Source organism: Bison bison, unplaced genomic scaffold (assembly GCF_000754665.1).
Source record: "Bison bison bison isolate TAMUID 2011002044 unplaced genomic scaffold, Bison_UMD1.0 scf7180017864272, whole genome shotgun sequence".
Classification (NCBI taxonomy): Eukaryota; Metazoa; Chordata; class Mammalia; order Artiodactyla; family Bovidae; genus Bison; species Bison bison.
Window position 1 is genome coordinate 316,074 of NW_011494844.1, and position 22,062 is coordinate 338,135.

Genomic DNA, 22,062 nt, shown 5'->3' on the forward strand with positions numbered 1-22,062 from the left:
GCCAACAAAGGTCCGTCTAGTCAAGGCTATGGTTTTTCCTGTGGTCATGTATGGATGTGAGAGTTGGACTGTGAAGAAGGCTGAGCACTGAAGAACTGATGCTTTTGAACTGTGGTGTTGGAGAAGACTCTTGAGGGTCCCTTGGACTGCAAGGAGATCCAACCAGTCCATTCTGAAGGAGATCAGCCCTGGGATTTCTTTGGAAGGAATGATGCTAAAGCTGAAACTCCAGTACTTTGGCCACCTCATGCGAAGAGTTGACTCATTGGAAAAGACTCTGATGCTGGAAGGGATTGGGGGCAGGAGGAAAAGGGGACGACAGAGGATGAGATGCCTGGATGGCATCACTGACTCAATGGATGTGAGTCTCAGTGAACTGCAGGAATTGGTGATGGACACGGAAGCCTGGTGTGCTGCGATTCATGGGGTCGCAAAGAGTCCGACACGACTGAGGGACTGATCTGATCTGATCTGTAAGAGTGTGCTTGCCTGTGTTGCTGAATTGTCTGCTGCCTGATGTTCTGTGAAATATGTGTAGCCAGATGCAAGGAGGAATCTGAGTTGACATCATGAGAAATGCAAGCAGCGTGTCCGTCACCAACTGAAAACTCAGCTCTAACATCTGACTCTGATATCAGGGTATCCCAGCACAGAGTTGAAATTTACAAAACTTGCACAATTTGGAGGGCTTTCACAAAAATAATTAGCCTATTTTGTAAAACTTTTCCCTTTGCAACAACCATTTTAAGTCTTCTCACTGAGGAGGACATTACCCAGTCATATTAAATAAATCCCAAATTCTGTGATTCTGTTTTTCTTCAGATGATGTGTGTGTGTGTGTGTGTGAGTGTGTGTGTGTATGAGTGTGCATGTTGGAACTGGAAGGTTGGCAGGGCTGTAGGAAGGGCATATAATAGAGAACTCTTTGGCTTCAGGGCCTGAAAATCAACTAAAAAATGACAGAGATTATCAATGCACTGGCTGAATTTCTTGTTCTTTTCATATCTGTAGGTCTGCCTGTGTGCTACTCTGTAGCTTAGCATTAGGTTGAATAGTGAGGAACGGAGATTAATGAGATTCACCTGCCCAGTCACACTGTAAGTTGAACTCACAAGCTTTGCTAACAAAATACCAGGACTAAAGGGGTTCTGAAATGGCCCTCGCTCAGATGGCATCCTCTGAAAGCTTAAAATCTCCAAGAAGAATTCTGAAACAGAAAGCCTGTGATCCTTAGTGATTGACAGCAGTGCTGAGCACTTTCCCCTGAGTGCCAGGGTTACCAACTTCCTTCTGCTTCCTTTAAATAGTCCCTCTGACTTGATTTACTGAAGTGTGTCTGGACTGCTCTTTTCATTAATCTGAACAAACTGTGGACAAGATAGCTGTGCACTTTCCTGGCAGAGGTCTGACTATCTGGATTCTGAAAGCATCAGAATCTAATTCAGGATGCACACTTGGGGTCTCCGTACCAGTGAATCAATAAAAAGTGTGTTTTGAAACAGACAGAAGAGCCACAGCGTCAGGCCCTGGCTGCGATTCAAAGACTACAGGCTAGTCATCTCCCCTGGGGCCTCAAGAGACCCCTGATCCTCTGATGTTGCAAAGGAGGCTTCAGAGACCCACGCTGAGCAGAGCCTCAAGCAGACTCAGGGGTCCTACAGAATCAGTCAGGGGCCTTTCAGACTTGTCGATCCCATGCAGCTGTTCACTACCCATCCCTTATTGTTTTTATTTTTAAATTAATATTTATCAGAAAATAGTTTTTATAATGTTGTGTTAGTTGCTACTGTACAGAAAAATGAATCAGCCATATATGTATGTGTGTATATATGAAAATGTGTATATATATGTATGTGTGTGTGTATATATATGTGTGTGTGTATATGTATGTGTGTGTGTATCTGTGTGTATATATATATATCTGTGTGTGTATATGTGTGTGTATGTGTGTGTGTGTATGCGTGTGTGTGTGTGTGTGTATGTCAGTTCAGTTCAGTTCAGTCACTCAATCGTGTCTGACTCTTTGCGACCCCATGAATTGCAGCACACCAGGCCTCCCTGTCCATCGCCAACTCCCAGAGTTCACTCAAACTCATGTCCATCGAGTCGGTGATGTAATCCAGCCATCTCATCCTCTGTTATCCCCTTCTCCTCCTGCCCTCAATCCCTCCCAGCATCAGAGTCTTTTCCAATGAGTCAACTCTTCGCATGAGGTGGCCAAAGTATTGGAATTTCAGCTTTAGCATCAGTCCTTCCAAAGAACACCCCAGACTGATCTTTAGAATGGACTGGCTGGATCTCCTTGCAGTCCAAGGGACTCTCAAGAGTCTTCTCCAGCATCACAGTTTAAAAGCATCAATTCTTCGGTACTCAGCCTTCTTCACAGTCCAACTCTCACATCCATATACAAAATTTGTTTTTCTCTTTCTGACTTACTTCACTCTGTATGACAATCTCCAGGTCCCATCCTTTAAATGACACTTATGAGCCTCCTCTCAGGCACTGCTTTTTGCTAGACTTGCTACTGAAGACACGAAGTAACTCTGAGGCTGGAAATGTGAAGACTACATATTTGTAAGGAAATCATTTAAACATGCAAGGGGAATATTTTTTTTAATTCACTAATTTAATGATAAAGGCAATTAACCGCACTTCTTTAGCAATAGACAACACTTACAGATGCCTAGACACAACCCCCAAGCTTTTCTCACCTGAGACAAATGCCAGGATGTCAAGGGCATGTTGGTTAACAGTGCAGTGAGAGTGCTTGATATTTGGCTAAAGATTGGGCAGGGGCCATGTGAAAGTTACTCCCTGGGCTGCAGACACTGGGGAGTCTCTGTCTTGTGGGCTTTTCCTCCATGAACATCAGCAGGCATCTGAGGGGAAGCTTCGGGGGGAGTCCTGGGAAAGGTTTACCTGTATGGCCACCTGGGGGATGCAAATGGTGGGCATTGCCAGAACTCTGCATGAATCCATCTCCTCCCTCTCCTCCATGGAAAGCTTTTGTCTACATGGAAAAGGACCACATATATCTTCCCCTGAAGTCACGGTAGAAATCTGTAGCACCTGGGGTATGAGAACAGGGAAACTCTACTGCTGGAGGAGGAGCAGGAAGGCATCTTAGGATCAAAGTTACACCTGCAGGAGGGACAGAAAACCCTGTGACACGTTCGTCCCAAAGCCTAGGTTGACGGGGCTGCCTACAGTCCACAGCCAATCAGAACGTCAGACAAGACCCGGTGTGACTCCACCACACACTGACAAGCACAGAATGGAAATGGGTACCCTGGGCAGAGCTGCCCTAGGCAGGTTCTCTTGAGGGACAGCACAATAGGAGGCCCAGAGACAGGCAGAGAAAAGATGTTCAAAGATAGAAACACCAGCAGTTAGCTCATCACAAACACGAGGTGTCGCTAGAGCAGTCTGACGTCTGTGCAGTGAGAGTTGCCACAGCACAGAAAAACTATGAGCTCAGTCCAAACCTTGAAGCGATGAAAACAAACTCCCACGCTGAAGGCCTGTCAGAAGGAAAGGAGGACTTCCTTCAAGCAAAAATGGTATTTATTAAATTAATTTTTTAAAAAAAGCCTGCATCCCTAATATAACAATTTTTAAAAGAGAGCAAATAAGAGCAAAAAAAGAGAGTATAGGTTCATTCCCCCATATTATATGCAAAAATATTTTATAAGGAGAAAAATCAATAAAAAGCTTACCTACAGAGATGTAAAAATTATATACAAAATACCGTCACTGTATCACTATCGTATGATACAAATTCCTCTATTTAAAAATTAAGATCCTGGGGCTTCAAAAAAACAAAAATGGTATTTATCTTAGTACCAGCTGTCTTTGGGCTTCCCAGGTGGCTCAGCGGTACAGAGTCAGAGTGCCAATGCAGGAGACCCCAGAGACATAGGTTCCATACCTGCGTGGGAAGATTACCTGAAGGAGGGCATGGCAACCCACTCCAGTATTCTTGCCTGGGAAATCCCATGGACAGAGGAACCTAGCAGGATACAGTCCACAGGTTTGCAAAGAGTCAGACACAACTGAGGACACATGCATCAGCTGTCTTATTTGATGTGTCATTATATATATATATACACACACACACATCAGCCTTTTCTCTGTTACACTTTTCATACTTTTGCCATGTTTCCTATGAAATTGTTACTTTTATCTTATCAAGACCTTAGATGCTAGAACATCTTAAAGCTTAAGGATAATAGAATTTCTTTGACTTTTTTTCTAGAATATTTAAATAATAAGTTTGTAAGTGGAAATAGTTCTGACTTTAAATGAATTTCTATATATAATGTATGGTAAACAGGCTTTTTCTTTCTTCAAATATAACATTGTTTTTTAAAAATTTAAATCATTTTTAGTATTAAATTAGCCTTTAAATATTATAGTAAGATCTTTCTCAATAATTTACATGATGACAAACTTTTTGAATTTAACATAACACAAAACCAGTTTTTAAAATTACAGTAAAATCAATTTTAAAAAGACAGTGTTGTAAAAGTTTAATATGGTAGAATATTCATAGGAAGGGCTTCCCAGGTGGCTCTAGTGGTAAAGAATCTGCCTGCCAATCCAGGAGACTCCAGAAATACAGTTTCTATCCTTGGGTCAGGAAAATCTCCTGAAGTAGGAAATGGCAACCCGTTCCAGCATTCTTGCCTGGAAAATTCCACAAACAGAGGAACCTGGTGGGCTACAGTCCATGGGCCCTCAGAGAGTTGGACACAGCTAACTGATAGGCCACGCACGTGTGCATAGACACACACACACGCACACATGTTCATAGGACGCTGTATTGGAATAAACTCAGCTTTACTTAGTTTGCAGTGGAAAATTATTTTAAATTTGGCCACAAGATGGTGATATCATAAAACAAGTTCAAAGAAATAAAATCCTATTCCAAAGTACTTGTGTTTCTTTCCAAGTTAAGTCTTTAAATGTAATAATTCTTGTCAATCAGTGTCTTCTCCTAAATTATGTTGTATTTCTTGATATGTTCCATGTCTGTATTTTGGGGGGTATTTGCCCCTCATATCTACTACCTCAGAGAATATAAATTAAGTCTATTGCTTTGAAATCCATATGCAATAATAGCAAAATAGTATTTCAAAAATAGGAAATAATATACTGCTATTTGTATTCATTATTGTTGTTGACTTATTTCTTGTTATTTAATAGTGAAGAGATTCCTGTTCCTGGGTCAGTGTCAAACAATGATAAACAGAGCAACCACTTGGGAAAATAATAAACTCAATAACAAGCTTAAACAATATTTTTGTTCATTGGATCAGGCCCTCTCTTTCCTCACCATCTGGATCTCCATGTGTTGAAAAGTTTGCCTAACCAGCAGAGGCACCAAACAATTAAGGAACTTCTCCAAGATACACAGAAATTGAGAGAAATTCATAACAAAGCATCAATCCCAGATGATTTGATATTCTTCACATGGCTTTCGATGGTCTTGTGTGCAAAAGGGTGTGGTTACTGGTTAGTACTCTTTAATGAGCTTCAAACAACTCAAGACCCTCATGCTGCAGCTTGTCTAGAAGCTGAGTGTAACATCTGAAGGTCCTCAAGACCCTCCGTGTGTCATATGGACAGAGTGATTTGAGGGTCTGTGGAAGCTGTGAACAAATTGTACTAGAAACTGCAGACGCAAATGGTCCAAACATTAAGACACAAGACAGTGTGCACTGTGGGTACACATTTTAGGAACTGTCTTGCACCACCTCAGAGTTAGCACCCATGCGCACTCTGTGAATGTACATGTCGGGAAAATCCCCTGGAGAAAGGGCATGGCCACCCACTCCAGTGTTCTTGCCTGGAGAATCCCATGGACAAAGGAGCCTGGTGGGTTGCAGTCCATGGGGTCCCAAAGAGACAGACAGGATTGAGTGACTAACTTCACTTTCAAATCATTTGTTATATGGATTTTCTAGGTACAAGTCATTTTACTGCTATCCGGAGAAAATTGTTCTCAGAAATCTAAACATTTTTAATGTGAAAATTTGATGAGTACCCCCTTTAGATTTATAACAATACATGTTAGTCCCATCTTGGTTTATTTATTCATCATAAGATTGATTTTCTTGGTCCCATGTAACCAGGATACCTCTTTCATGGAGAACCCCATCCCCTTCCTTCTATACAGCAAATAGTTTTTCTCTAACCCTGCATCTCATCCTTCATTGTTCTTTCCTTTTGCTTTTGTATACTGACAAAAAACCTCATAAAGCAAAAGGAAAGATGAATGGAAGATAGATTATCTGAGTCCTTCTGTATCTCCAAAATGACTTTTTCTACCCTCAGAAGATGCTGATAGTTTTATTTGGTATAAAATCAAAGTGGAAAATGATTTCCTTTAAAACTTTAAAGCATAGCTCCATTCTAGACAAAGCGTGTCAAAGAGAAATCTGTTGCTGATCTGAAATTCATTTATTTCTAGATGACCTGTTTTATTTGCATGTCTGTTTGTTTTTCTTTGTTTCTCTAGCTTTTAGGTTGTTATTTTTATGACTCAAGGCCCTAAATCTCAGGGCATGTCTAGGTGTATGTGGCAGCAACCATTGCTTACGCTCATTAAGTATATCCAGCTGTCTCTTCTGAGCCCTTGAGGCAGGTTGGACCATACCACGTGACCAGCTATGCACAGTGAGGGTGAGTGAATGTGTTCTTAGTATTTCTACATCTCCACAGACATGGAGACAATCTGATCCTAAGAGAGAAGCCTGGCATGCTTCAGTCCATGGGGTCACAAAGAGTCAGACACAACTGAGCAACTGAACTGAAATGATAATAGGGAGAAAATTTGTTTTTAATTTTCAAAACAAAATATTGCTGAAAGAAGAAACTCATCCCTTAAGGAAATCAAAGGAACAAACACCCTGACAATGAATGCCTCTACCAGAAGTCTGTTTCCTATGAAAAACAAGTTTAATGGCAATAGATGTACTGTTAAAACCAATAGGAAAAATGTGTATTCATAGCCATATGTATTTCTTAATCAATGAAATACACAAATGTAAAGACTAAACATTTTTGGTATTTTCTTCATCTGTTCCCAACCATATAAAAAGTCAGATGGAGACAGTATCAGAAAAATCCAGGGAAATGAAACTGTGGGACAGGATTATCCTTTGTTTCACATATTTATTCAAAGTATTCAGAGAGACTATTTCACTGAAGATGTAATGAAAGAAAGTAGAAAAGGTCATGGTATTTTTCAACAGGACTTTGAGGATACATAAAAAACTTGATCCATGAAGTTTTAATGGATATAAAATGGGTTACTATTTATGACTTTGATACAAAAACTATTAGCAACAATTTCACCTTCAGAACTTTAGTTCAGTGGCTTTCTATGAGGTTTTTGTCTATATGAAATTCTGCTAAAAAAAAAGGTACAAGCCAATGGATATTTATCAGCAAGTACAATTTTTGGTTTTTTTTTTTTTTTTTTTTCTGGAACTGGATATGTGCTTTCAGGATCTTTGACCTCAAACATCTACACTGCATCTTTCAGCATTAGATACAAACATTTAGAAGATCTGCACATAGGGCTAGGTCTTCAGAGTTTATGATTCTCAATAAAATTACCACCCAGAATATAATTTCTTATTTTATATAAACTTAAATTTTCTTTCTGTCTTTTATAATAACCTTATTACCCCCATTATTTTTTTTTTCTACTGAGATGATTATATTCTGGAAACTTTGTTCAAGCTGGTAAGAACTTTTGTTCTGAATAAAGAAGAATTGACTCTATCACAAAATTTCTGGGCTCTTATGATTATCTGTGTTCCTTCTATGAAATTCAAACTATACCATAATTATGAGATTCAAATTTGTCTCCATTCTAATTTTAATATCAAAATAAAAACATATAAATAAAGATTTAAAGATGATTTGAATATCTGGAGTTATTGATTCGCTACTTATATTTTTTAAGTGTGTATAGTTTTGAGAATTGCTTGGATGGACTTCATGAAAGTAAATTCATATCAAGAAGTATTAAATGATTACAGAAAGCATAAGAATTACTCTGTGGGAATGCAATAGTGAAAAATAAATGATTTGTTATGGGTTTGCATATGAACAATTTTCTCCTACCAAACTTATTTCCCAATTTCATCATACAGGTACCAAGGCCAGTAGTTTTCAGCCCTCAAAGCCTTGGACAAAGCCTATCAGTTGGTAAGAAATGAGCACAGAAACAATTCCCATGTTACAAGATTGAGGAGCTGGTGCTGGATGATAAATCTTTGCACCCAGCCAAAATTTCCCACCACTTAGCTTCATCTGCATGCCCAGCACAAAGTAGCTGCCTCTGTGAGTGGGTGCAGTCATCCATACCAGAGCATAAGATGTGGCAATTACAACACAGGCAAATCTACAGAAGTGATCAATATTGTGTACACAAAACAAATTACTTACCCTTGATCATCATCTGTATCCTGTAGTTTATTCAGTGATGGTATCGGGAGAGTTACAAAGAAACAATTGATTTTGGACTCAGATGAAAACTGTCTTTTATACATGATACAAAAAGACGTTAAATTACTTCACTAAGTTTCTTCAAGGTTACATGAATTCAGTAATTGTTTTGGTGGCTATTTTATATCAAAAGGTAAGCAAAAGGTTGGAGAAGGCAATGGCACCCCACTCCAGTACTCTTGCCTGGAAAATCCATGGACAGAGGAGCCTGGTGGGCTGCAGTCCATGGGGTCGCTAAGAGTCGGACACGACTGAGCGACTTCACTTTCACTTTTCTCTTTCATGCATTGGAGAAGGAAATGGCAACCCACTCCAGTATTCTTGCCTGGAGAATCCCAGGGACGGTGGAGCCTGGTGGGCTGCCGTCTATGGGGTCACACAGAGTCGGACACAACTGAAGCGACTTAACATAACATAAGCAAAAGGAGGGTGTTGAGGAATATTGAAAAATGTCAGGGAAGTTTGATTCTTTTAAAGCATAAAAATGTCTCTGTTAAGTCCAAATAATTATGAAGCAGACAGATCTTGTCATTTTGGATAGTATCTATTTAAGAAAAAGTTTACAAATATTACAGGGTGCTAATTCTGAAGTGCTAAGCTTTTGTTCTTGCAGATTCTTAATAATACACATTTAATAGTATATTTACAAGACACGGTTTTGTTGACCAAAATAAAAAGGGAAAATGAGGCAAACTCAAAATTGCCAAAAGATAAGTTTATGACAACGACAAACTAGAGGGGTGAGATGGGGTGGGAGGGAGGACCAAGAGGGATGGAACATATGTATGCGCTGTGCTCTGCTGTGTCACTCAGTCCTGTCTGACTCTTTGTGACCCCATGGACTGTAGCCCGCCAGTCTCCTCTGTCCATGGGGATTCTCTAGGCAAGAATACTGGAGGGGATAACCAATCCCTTCTCCAGGGGATCTTCCTGACCCAGGAATCAAACCGGGGTCTCCTGCATTGCAGGCAGATTCTTTACCAGCTGAGCTACAAGCCAAATCTGAAACATATGTATGATTATAGCTGATTCATGTTGATGCATGGCAGAAACCAGCACAATATTATAAAGCAATTATCCTTCCATTAAAAATAAATAATTTTTTGAAAGATGAATTTATTCAGAAATAGCAGAGGAATTGCAACTTGGGACATGAAATCAATAGCAAATAACAAGTAAGTCTGTTTAGGGCTTGAGGTTAACTGTATTTATGGGCAGAAACATAAAGAAGGGAGAGTTCAGTTAGAATTTTTTTTAATGAAAAACCAGTGGAGACATGCCTTGCTACTTCCCTACGCAGACAAAACCAGCCTCACCAGACAAACAACTCAGTTCTGCTTATTTGTTGAGACCAAACTGACCTGGGTCATTTTTTGTTCATCCCTCTGGAAACCATGAAGGACATTTCCTGAGGTTGGTACAAGGCAACACCTGACCCACTCTCTCTCATTTAAGAAATACCAATATTACTAGTTTTTGGTAAATCACATATTTACAGAAAATCATTTTTCATTTCTTAAGTTTTTGTCTTCCTGAGGGGACATATTTGAGATTTTTCCATTTTGCATTCTCTGGTTCCATTTTATTTTTTTAATTTTTAAAAAAATTTTATTATTATTATTATTTTACTTTACAATATTGTATTGGTTTTGCAATACATCAACATGCATCTGCCATTGGTATACACGTGTTCCCCATTTTAGATTGAAATTCTTTTACAATATCAATATGTCAGCAAACTCAAGGGGTAAAAATGACAGAATGACATGAAAATGACAAAATAAAATTATTTTATTAAGTGATTTTTAACTTATAGTATCATCTAATAAGTTCTTCCCAGGTGGCACTAGTGGTAAAGAAAACCCCTGCCAATAAAGGAGACTTAAGAGACACGGGTTTGATCCCTGGATCAGGAATATCCGCTGGAGGAGGGCATGGCCACCCACTCCAGTATCCTTGCCTGGAAAAGCCCATGGACAGAGGAGCCTGGTGGGCTACAGTCCATGGGGTCACAAAGAATCAGACACGACTGAGAGTCTGAGCACAAGTGAAAAACGAGGATTGCCCACAGTTATTTGGATGAGGCTGAGTACTTCAAAATAAAATATTTTTCTCCTTTAGTTAGAGATAGTAAATCAAACACAGCTACTTAATTATTTTTAGCAACACGTTTTTCGGTGAAAACTTTAGTCATTTTATAGTCATGTCATAGTGTGCTTTTTCCCCAAAACATTAAAAGTCAATTAATTTCATTACAAAGTGATCATAAAATTCAAAATCAAATCATTTGTGGCTTAGTTGGCCCCTAAACCTCTAAAATTGAAGTATTTTTCAAATAATGTTTTTCTCAATATTTTTTAAGTTTGAATTCTTAGCTAAAGTAATAAATATTTCCATTATATTTATATTACTTGACATAATATAAATCAATAATTGTTTATAAATCTCAACTTGAGTGCTTACCTTAGGCTAGGTAATAAGAGTATCTCATAGGCTTAATCTTTTGTTAAGTTGAAATATTCCAAGACATCCTCAAGTTTTCTTATTCTATATAAGTATTAATATCATACAAATCAGGGAATGGCAGTCTATAAAATTCAGGAAATTTTCCTTTTGGAACTGTATTTAATTTTAAAGTGAAAAACTATCTAGTCTGTTAGATCATGAAATTAAACCTGTTTGTATAGAGAGAAAAAGGAAAAATATGTCTCTGAGTAGAACTCTGTATTTCTTTGAAATGTGACTAAATTACAGTGCAATTTCTTAGATTTCTGCTATTACTTAAGAAGACAGACATTTTAACTCTATTGCAACATTTTTATTAATAGATATAAACAGTAGAATGAAATTTTATTGAATGCTAGGATAGTACATAATCTTTAATTATAAACCAAATAACATTTTTTTCAGAACCATTTGGTATAATCTCATATTGATCCACCACAGTTAAAGCTGACCTGTTCCTTCAAATAATATAGACTGGAGAACAATCCTATAAAATGATCAGAGATCAAAATGAAATAATAGTTATCTAATGCTCCACAGAGTAAGTGTTGTCTGTATTAAAAATTTCCCAGCAGGTACTATTTAATTTGCTGAATTTTCCCAAAATATGTCCTTCAGATTCCAAGCCTTGGATTTTGATATCACCATTATCTCAGATTTATTCAGATGGAGAACGACTGACTTATGTATTTTTCTCAGCCAGGATCTAATCTGAAGAAGAAGTACACAGTGATTTGGAAAGTTACAGATAATCATTAACTGTATCAGATCCTTGGAGTAATGACAGATTGCTCCAAGGATCTTTACTTTACTTAGCTAGTGCTAAGTAAAGAGGACTTGAAAATAACAGAGCAATAACAGATATAAGGAGCATGCATTATCTTAAGAGCTGAGACTGAGCATCCAGAAAGAGACTCCAGGACTGAAACCAGGCTGTTGGCATTGCTATGGTTCACAGAATTGCAGAAAATTCTGTGAACTCCTTTGCTGAACATCTCAGGACAGTCTTCACAGAGGAGTGTACCACTGGAGGCACTTGATTACACACCATCCTGGGGTGCTGAAGGAAGCTCCTGGCCACTGGATGTTTTGACCACCATATATTTTAGGAGATGTTCTGTGAACAAGCCACTCACACTGCAGTGTCATCAGCAGTCTGGTGCTGTGACAGTTGCATATGCTGCAAAGTTGGCCCCGTAGAAAGAGCAGGCTTTTCTTGGTTTTGCTGTTCTCCCTAACATTTCCCAGGCTTTCCAGATGGAACAGTGGTAAAGAATCCACCTGCCAAAGCAGGAGATTCAGGAGATGCAGATTCTGTCCCTGGATTGGGAAGATCCCCTGGAGGAGGAAATGGAACCCATTCCAATAGTCTTGCCTTGGAAATCCCATGGGTAGAGAAGCCTGGTGGGCTCCAGTCTGTGGGGTCACAAAGAGTCACACATGACTGAGCATGCATGCACATTGGTATTTCCAAATATCCAAAGCAATTGTAGGAGGCAAAAAGAAAACCCAGAGAACTCATCACCATGCTGCTCCTCAAGCCCAACTTCCCTAGTCCATCTTCCTTCTTCTCTTCAGCCTTCTTATGCTGGATTGATATGTAGTATTTGTCATTCAACCCAGTTTAGGTCTGCTTGCTTGAAGCACAGCAAAGCCATCTATGGTGACCAGGCAGTGGTGAAGGAAAGTACAGTATTTATTGCCAGGCACCAAGTAAGGAGAACAGTCAGCTAGTGTTCAAAAAAACTCAAACTTGTCAGTGGCTTTCAAGGAAGAGTTTTTTAAAGGCAAGGCGAAGGAGAGGGTCGTATGCAACTGGCTCATGTACATCCTTCTGATTGGTTGGGGGTGAGGTAACAGGATGGTTTTTCAGGACTCTCAAGTATCAGTTTTCTGTTTCTACTGGTCTGGGATCTATGTGCTGGTGGTCAGCATGTAGTCAACTTCTTCCCTTTTGGGGGTTTCAGTATCTGTAAAACAACTCCAAGGTATGGCTCAGAATATGACTAAGAGCTCTTGAGGAATGAAGTGGCCTTGACTCTGTTTTTTGGCTAAGTTAATACTACTTTGTCTTGCTTGATTGTTTTCCTAGGACATGGGGGATGGTGTGTCTGTCCCTAGGAAGGCCCAGAGGGTGCTGCTCAGTTTCATATCTAGGGTTTTCAGCTGCACCCAGAAGTAATGGGGAGGAAAGTTTCTACTCCATTTCCCTGACCAAAAGTCTAGCTTTGCATTTAAAACTGGTTTTCTCTAAGCACAATTTCTCTGGCCTTTAAATTACTATTTTGAGACATTATCCTCTAGTTTTTAAAAGAAAAAAAAAATTTTTTTTTCTTTTCTGGCACCTACATTGGTGTTTCTTTTTTATTTTTTTCCTTTCCTTTTTTTTCCCTTCTTTTTCTCTCTCTTCATCTCTTTCCCTTTCTATTTTTCCCTCCTTTCCCTTTGTTCACTTCCTCCTCTGTCTCTCTGTCTTTCCTGTCCTTTTTTTCTTAAGTAATTTAACAACTGTTTATTTATCACTAACTTTTCCAGTGATATCACCTTCATGTTTATATTGGTTTTGAAATATTAAAGTGACAGGGAAAAATACAACTGTATTAAAATATAATTTGTCTACACAACTCAAGTTTTGCCAAAATAAATGTTTTCATCATCAGAAATAATTTTATTATTTATTTTAAAGCAATGTAACTGGTAGCAAAATGGTACATAGACTATAGACAGAGTCAAATCCCATAGGGTTACAAGAACTAATATTGAGTTCATATTTTATTTTCATGTGCAAGTGTAAGTAATTTAAAAAGGCAACCATTTGTTAAAAGGCTTTTATAAGTGTGTTTTTATTTTTTAAATAACAGAAAGAGTAATAAACTATCATCATTATAGCAAGCTGATCTGAATTGTGTTAAATATTAAATTTGGATTAATGTTCATAGTCAAAAATAATTATTTTAAAATTTATGAAACACATTTTTTATTTTCATAGGCAATATAGTCAGGCCCTACCTAGAGTAAAACCCTAGTCTTGGCAACCGTCATAATGCAAAAATACTCAATTTGAGATATTGGAGGAAAAAAATTTCATAAAACCTTACATTTATTCCTAAACACAACTGTAATGGGTAAAGACATCACAACTCAAAGAAACATCATACTTAAATTTCAATGTGCAAATATGAAACAAATTCATTAAATTTATTATTGTTCTCCATTACATATATTAATTCAATTCTGCCTTCAGTTTGAATAATTTCTATGTGACTATGTTTGTCAACTGTATTTCACCTGTGTTTATAACATATACACATGTATAAGCATACCATCTTTGTTTTAAGTTGTGTTTCTATTTCCTTGTTTGGTTAAAGAGAATTAAATATAGGGTCTCCCTATTTTAGGGGAAATTCTTGTTGTTCATGTTGTTCTAAACTGAGAGTAATATAAAATACTAAACAAAAACAACAACAAAAAAGGCATTTCATATACTCAAAGCCAAATTATACAATAGCTATAATCTATAATTTCACATTTTATATTTTATATTCACAGAATTATGAGGGAATATTAGATTTTATTTATTTGTTACCTTTAATCCTATTTTCTTTTTATCTGCTTCTTTGTGTAAAGAAATGATACCACCTTTCTAGCTTTAAATGTTCTACTTTCTGCTGAATTAAAATTCAAAGTAAAATTCAGAAAAAAAAATTTGGAGCAAAATATCTTTAAAAATTTTTCAGTATCTCTTTCGTGGGAATGACAACACATTCCAACTACCTTGCAAACTAAGCTCTGTGTTTTTCAACCCGTTTCTGAAGGGGACTAAGGCAATACAGGTAAGAGCACTGGAGTCATCAAGGGTCAACTTTTCTTTTATAACTGTCCAATTTTGTATGGTCTGCATTAAATTTAAATGGCAGAAACCGCCTTTTCTTTTTGGCCACACCACACAGCTTGCAGGATCTTAGTTCTCTGACCAGAAATAGAACCCAGGCCCTTGGCAGTGAAAGCACACAGGCCTAACCACTACACCACCAGGCAATTCCCCCAAGCTACCTATCTTTATTTTGCATGTTTTCCGCACAATGTTAAAGTAGAGTTAAATTAGATAAAAATTTTGATATAGCATTTTTTGGAATATGATTACTTTAATGCTAAAAGCATAAAGGAGGACTTCTAATGTTTTGAAATTCTTTGTATTCTATAAAAAGCATAATTATGCTTCTTTTTAAGTATCTTTCTAATGAAACAATACTATATAGATATATAAAAAAATGTTAAAGCTCAAGATTTTAATGAAAATCATTACTTAATATTGCAGTTTCAATTTTTGGAGTAAACTTAAGTCGACAAATGTGTTTCAAGTATTTTCCCTATGTTAGGTATTCTCTTAGGAGAACAATATGTTAGGAGAACAATACATATTTGCTTTTATACTTTTCTTGGCATACAATGTGTGTCAAACATAAAGTTAGGGAAAATTTCATGTTGTTAATATTTATTTTCGTTGGTTTTGATTTCTTCAGAGTAATAAAACATGCTGTCAACATGGCAAATTCTAAAATGGATATCATATCATATGAAAAGGCAACAAAAAGGTTAAAATGACTGAAAGATTCATATTCTAAAGCAAACTATGATTCTTACACAGAAGTCAGCCACATAAATTTATCTGTGTAGAGAAGACTAGACACAGTATGATGAACTGTTTTTATAGAACAGCATTGTAATAGGACACATTTAATTTTAAGAGGAGCAACCATCTTTTATGTTCATTGGGATGCACCAAACATAGATTTCTAGTTTACTTTCATAAAGCCTTAATACTTTTTTAAAAATTGGCTTCTACAGTTTGCATCATTGTCAAACAAGGAAACATCAGGTTTAAATTTTTGTGTTCTGATTTAGGTTTTCAAAACCATTCCATTGATGTCTTTCAAATATTAATAGGAGGAGTACCAACAAGCAGTACTTCAAGTTTCAAAATACTCTATACTTCCAGGAGAATAGATTTTTTTAAATATGAGAGAATTGGATATATTCCAATCTAGTTTAGTTCATGCCAGCAATGCTCTTTCTTTCCTAAGATCTAAAGTTGTTTCAAGCAACATCCTTGGAGTGAAAAAAAAAAACCAGTTTATTATTTTCTTTTTATCAAAGCTGAGTTTCCTCTCGAGAGTCCTGAACCATGGTGTTGCAGATGCTGTTTTTTCGACTGGGTTCACTGTTGGGTAGGTAAGCCAGTGGATCCGGTCGGATTAAGTATCTAATAAAAGAAAACAAAGTAAATGACTGCAGTAGCAACTAAAGGCAAAGCTCATCCACCCTGACACATTAGACTGTTACTTAAAGTTTATTTGTTTAGTGTTTATGTTTATTTGTTTAGTGTTTATGGTTATCAAAACTTGTCTTTATATAATGTTGGTGGAAGGACTTGCAGTTTATTTGGTCTGTAAAATTTTGCAGGGCTTGTATTATTTCTATACCTAAAAACGTTGTGAAAATGAATATGGATGAATGATGAATCATTATCGTTCAATTACAATCCATCGCCATGTTCACCTTATCAAACATTTATGTTTTATTCTAGTATTTTGTTGATCCATTCTTTTTCTTCCTTTGACGTTTTTATTTTGTATTGTGGTATAGGCAATTAACAACGTTGTGATAGTTTCAAGTGAACAACAAAGGGACTCAGTCCTACATGTACATGTATCTATTCTCCCCCAAACCCAGCTGCCACCCAGGCTGCCACATAACATTGAGCAGAGTTCCATGTGTTATACACTAGGTCCTTGTTGGTTATCCATTTTAAATATATTGATTTATTATTTTTTACTTTGGCTATTTTTCTATCAAGGAGACCTAAATTCTAGCCATGATTATATCACTTGATTGTTCTTAGTTTTATCATTCATAACTATTAGTAATTTGATCAAATAATTTCTATAGTATTTTAATTTAAATATTCTATGATTCTAAAAAAATTAATGATTTCAGAAATGCTATGAAGAACAGTATACATAGATAATATTTTAAATTAATTAACCTAAAATTCAGGTTATGCTATATTAAGGAATTGGGCAAAAAAATTATCCTTAATTCACTCTATTAATAAATAGGTAAATGTTCATCTGCCAAACTCACACATTTCAATGTTATAATTTGTTTCAAGAAGCATGGTTTACTTCAAACTGCCTAATGATATGAGTATCTGTTTCTTGAGCTTCTCTAGACTACAAGCTGGATCTGGGGATATGAAAAGCCACACTCTCTGACCCCTGCAGAGGATTTAATTTATGAAGCAGATAAAAGGATGAAAAAGAAATTCCAAACACCACAGAAAGATGAAAAGAACAGCAGACAATGGGGGAATGTTTTATTGAGGGGGTTAGGTTGATGTCACTCCAGGTAGAAGTGGAGTGGAGATGGGACTGAGAAAAAAGTTCCATCCCAGGGATGGCCTTGGGATGTTGAGAAAATGAGTTGACTTCAGAGGACAGGTTAGACCAGGAAAGGACAAGAGATGAATTTACAAAAGAACCTAGAAAGATGCTAGTGAAGGACTTTCAGCTTCAGGATAAGTTTCCATCCCTGTTCTAGAGGCAGTGGGAAGCCATGAGCACTTGGAAGTGAGGTGGAAAGTGAATACATGTAACACAGCTCCTAAAATGTCTTGTTCAGGTGCAAATGCAATGAGTATTTCATCACTTTGTAATAATGTTAGGAGTCACACAAATAAATGGAGAGACTAACTTAAAAGTGGGAACTATAATGAAGATTTGTACTTCTCTTAAAGACCAAAAGGAAGATATTCATAAATATGTCCAAATTAAAGGACATATTTATGAATATTGGATCATAGATGTTCTTTGCTTTATTGGCAAAGGCCAAAGCCTTTGACTGTGTGGACCACAGCAAACTGTGAAAATTCTAAAAGAGACGGGAATACCAGACCACCTGACCTGTCTTCTGAGAAATCTGTATGCAGGCATGTGAAGCAACAGTTAGAACCAGGCATGGAACAATGGACTGGTTCCAAATTGGGAAAGGAGTACATCAAGGCTGCATATTGTCACCCTGCTTATTTAACTTCTATGCAGAGTACATCATGAGAAACGCTGGGCTGGAAGAAGCACAAGCTGGAATCAAGATTGCTGGGAGAAATGTCAACAATCTCAGATAAGCAGATGACACCACCTTTATGGCAGAAAGCAAAGAGGAATTTAAAAACCTCTTGATGAAGGTGAAAGAGAAGAGTGAAAAAGCTGGCTTAAAATTCAACATTCAAAAAACAAAGATCATGGCATCGGGTCCCATTACTTCATGGAAAATAGATGGGGAAACAATGGAAACAGTGAGAGACTTTATTTTCTTGGGCTCCAAAATCACTGCAGATGGTGACTGCAGCCATGAAATTAAAAGATGCTTCCTCCTTGGAAGAAAAGGTATGACCAACTTAGACAGCATATTAAAAAGCAAAGACATTACTTTGCCAACACAGGTCTGTATAGTCAAAGCTATGGTTTTTCCCATAGTCATGTATGGATGTGAGAGTTGGACCATAAAGAAGGCTGGGCATTGAAGAATTGATGCTTTTGAACTGTGGTGTTGGATAAGACTCTTGAAATTCCCTTGGACTGGAAGGGGATCAAACCAGTCAATTCTAGAGGAAATCAGTGTTGAATATTCATTGGAAGGACTGATGCTAAAGCTCAAGCTTCAATACTTTGGCCACCTGTTGCAAAGAACTGACTCATTGGAAAAGACCCTGATACTGGGAAAGATTGAAGGCAGGAGGAGAAGGGGCTTACAGATGATTAGATGGTTGGATGGCATCACCAACTTAATGGACATGAGCTTGAGGAAGCTCCAGGTGTTGGTGATGGACAGGAAAGCCTGGCATGTTGCAGTCCATGGGGTCACAAAAGGTCGGGTAGGACTGAGCAACTGAACTGAACTGATGTCCTTTAATGAAAATGAGAAGAGCAATTTAAAGCACTGTAGTCTTATTTTTTTCTCTTAAATGAAAGTTGAAATTCACGTACTTGGATCTATTGACTGGATTTTGTTATCCATGCACCTGCTGTATAATTACTGTGAATATCAATAGCATGGTAGATCAATGAAGAAAACTAACAGTGCCCACTAAACTTTTTATCGCCATATCATCAAGTGATTCATGGTTCTTTGAATCAAATTAATGTTGTGCCTTCAATTAAAATGAACTTTTGAATGTGGTTCTTTAGAAAACCATAAATAGTTTGGGTATAATCTGTTATCCCCTGAATTCATTGATTTGGCTGCAAAAGTCCCCTTCCATATTATAATCACTACTAAACTTATGAGTCTAATAAAACAAATTTCTTGAATGTGCTTTTTGTACATCTTGTCACAGTAGCTTTTTTTTTTTTGCTCTAGTTATCCTAAAATTTAATTATCTCAATGCCCAAAATATAGAGAATGGCAAAGAAGTCTTTTTTTTTTTTAAATAGTAGTCAATTTGATGTTTTAGCTTAAAACTAATACACATAATAGTATCTAAAAGGCAGAAAATCCCATGCCTACTTTTCCTATATATATTGTAACATCCATATTTTATTTTTATGTTTGAGTTTTTAAAAGTTTTAGGAATTATTTTGAGTTACAAAATCTGTTTGATAGAAGGTTAGGTACATATACTCAAAAGGTTAACATGATCTTACCATTTCATGACATATAATAATGGAAAATAATCATATTAGTCTCAAAAAACTTATGACTTGTTATGAAATCAAAATAAGGTATGATTAATTTAAAAATATATGTATAATTGAAACTTTGAAAAAGAGGCATACAAAAGTTGGGACTACATGCCAGACTGGATAACTAATAAAAATTGCCTGATTTTATGGATCAAAGGAGGAAAGATATGTGTAAATATGGACACAAGAAAAACAGAGCAGTTTTATCATATTTTAATTACATACGAAGTGCAGTCTCCAGAATGCACAGTTGAAAGCCAGGTCCATCACAAATAAGATATTTTCATCTAACTTAAAGTGCTCCATAAATTCATTATCACTACTGGATATAACAGCTGCCTTAAGACAATTAGCAGCTGGAATTATCATCATCTGATTCCTCAAAGTTCTAATATGTTAACTATCAGATGGCAAAAAGGAAAAAAAAAGACATTATTATACTTGCTAGCTGTATCTTTGATGCCTTATATAAAATCCTTTCACACTGATTTTGGGTCAGAGTTACTTCTGCTGATGTTATTTTTCTGAGAAGTTTTTGAAGCACATTCGTCTTTTGGCCCTAAAACTGAGTACTACTACTCAATAGGCCAACATTCATTCTTCTTTTTCTTCTTTAAGTATCTTATCTTTTAAAAAAATAATTCTTTTAAGTTTCATTCATTTAGAAGATGAAAAAATAACTAATTTCAACGTAGAACTAGCTTCTTTCCAAAGCTCAGAACTATATCCCCCTAAGCTTTCTAGACATTTTTATTAGCGCATTGAACAATGCATCGAAACCCCAGCTCCTCATCTCTCTCTCCTCCTCACCCAAAGACTGCTCTTTTCTGCTTGGAAAAGTGCCTCACCATCTTAACTTGTTTCAGTTAAAGAGTAATTTTTTTTTGTTTGCAACCACATAGATTCTAACTCTTAAAACCATGTGAGAGCCATTATTTTCCAATTCCCAGAACAATGAACAAGTTTTACACTTGGCCTCCATAAATTTATTCCATAGGCTTTTGCCTTTACAACCCTCATCCAGATGTTATGACAGAATCTTATCTCCATCCTGCCAATCAATTCCATTGCTTCCTAGACAGCTCTTTCAAAAAAAGAAGAAAAAGAAAAATGAACCCTTTCAATCCCAGCTGAAATCTCCCAGAAAACTGGCAACATCTACAAGTAAGCTTCTAACTGGTAGCATATTGTTAATACCAACTTTAGTTCTAAACCACTTGGCATGGATCCACTTTATGCTCTGCATCACAGAATGTCCTCACACTTCCTAGTCACTGGCCTTATTGCTTATTTTCCTGGTTATAGGCATACACATCCTGTGGACCTAACACCCACCAATTCTTTTGAATCTTTGGCATTGGTTTTCTGTCACTAATACAATCTGGAGTTAACTACCTTGTGTAAGCAGGCCTTGGTCTAGAAACACCTTAGAACCCTGGATCTTGGGGGCAGCTTATCATAAGGAATTTCTTTCCTAGGCTTACATCAACAGCTGTCAAAATGACTTTTCTAAAATTGTGCTGCTTTCTTGCTCATATAACCAAGTGCTCTTATTACCTAGAAGATTGAGTATAAATTCTTTATTTTCTAATCTAAGGTCCTTCCAAAATCAGGTTTAATATGTTTCCAATACTGTGAAGAACTGACTCATTTGAAAAGACCCTGATGCTGGGAAAGACTGAAGGCAGGAGGAGAAAGGGATAACAGAGGATGATGTGGTTGGATGGCATCACCGACTCAATAGACTCAATAGAATTTGAGTTGGCTCCAGGAGTTGGTGATGGACAGGGAAGCCTGGCGTGCTGCAGTCCATGGGGTCACAAAGAGTTGGACTCAACTGAGTGACTGAACTGAACTGAATATCATGTTTAACTAGTTATTAGCAATGCAAATGCTAACAATACAAAGCTTTTACTCTGGTCACACTAGGCTCTGTAGTATTGCCAGCTGGCACACATTATGTGATGCCTAGGTACTGCATTTTCTCAAGCCACCTCCATGTTCTGGAACGATCTCTCCTCTCCACCTGCACAAATCCTATCTACCCTAAGAGTCGAGTTCAAGTCCTCCATCTTTATAATCAGAGTAACTCACAATGATGCCTTCTTTCCTGAGTTTAGAAAAACACTATCTCATTTAATCCATGCTTAACTCTTGTGAAGAAAGGGAAAATCACTAGACCATTCAGGTATGACCTAAATCAAATCCCTTATGATTATACAGTGGAAGTGAGAAATAGATTTACAGGCCTAGATCTGATAGATAGAGTGCCTGATGAACTATGGAATGCAGTTCC

The 22,062-nt window shown here is 37.1% G+C and overlaps 1 protein-coding gene across 1 annotated transcript in view; it reads right to left on the bottom strand.

Annotated features, from left to right (window-relative positions):
* Positions 1-13,679: 13,679 nt before the first annotated feature.
* KCNT2 (potassium channel, subfamily T, member 2) overlaps positions 13,680-22,062 on the bottom strand; it is a 432,444-nt gene continuing 424,061 nt past the window's right edge. Inside the window, exon 27 of the mRNA XM_010848761.1 lies at positions 13,680-16,288. Within this exon, the coding sequence (XP_010847063.1) occupies positions 16,177-16,288 (112 nt within the window). The 3' untranslated portion in view covers positions 13,680-16,176. The remainder of the gene's footprint in view (positions 16,289-22,062) is intronic.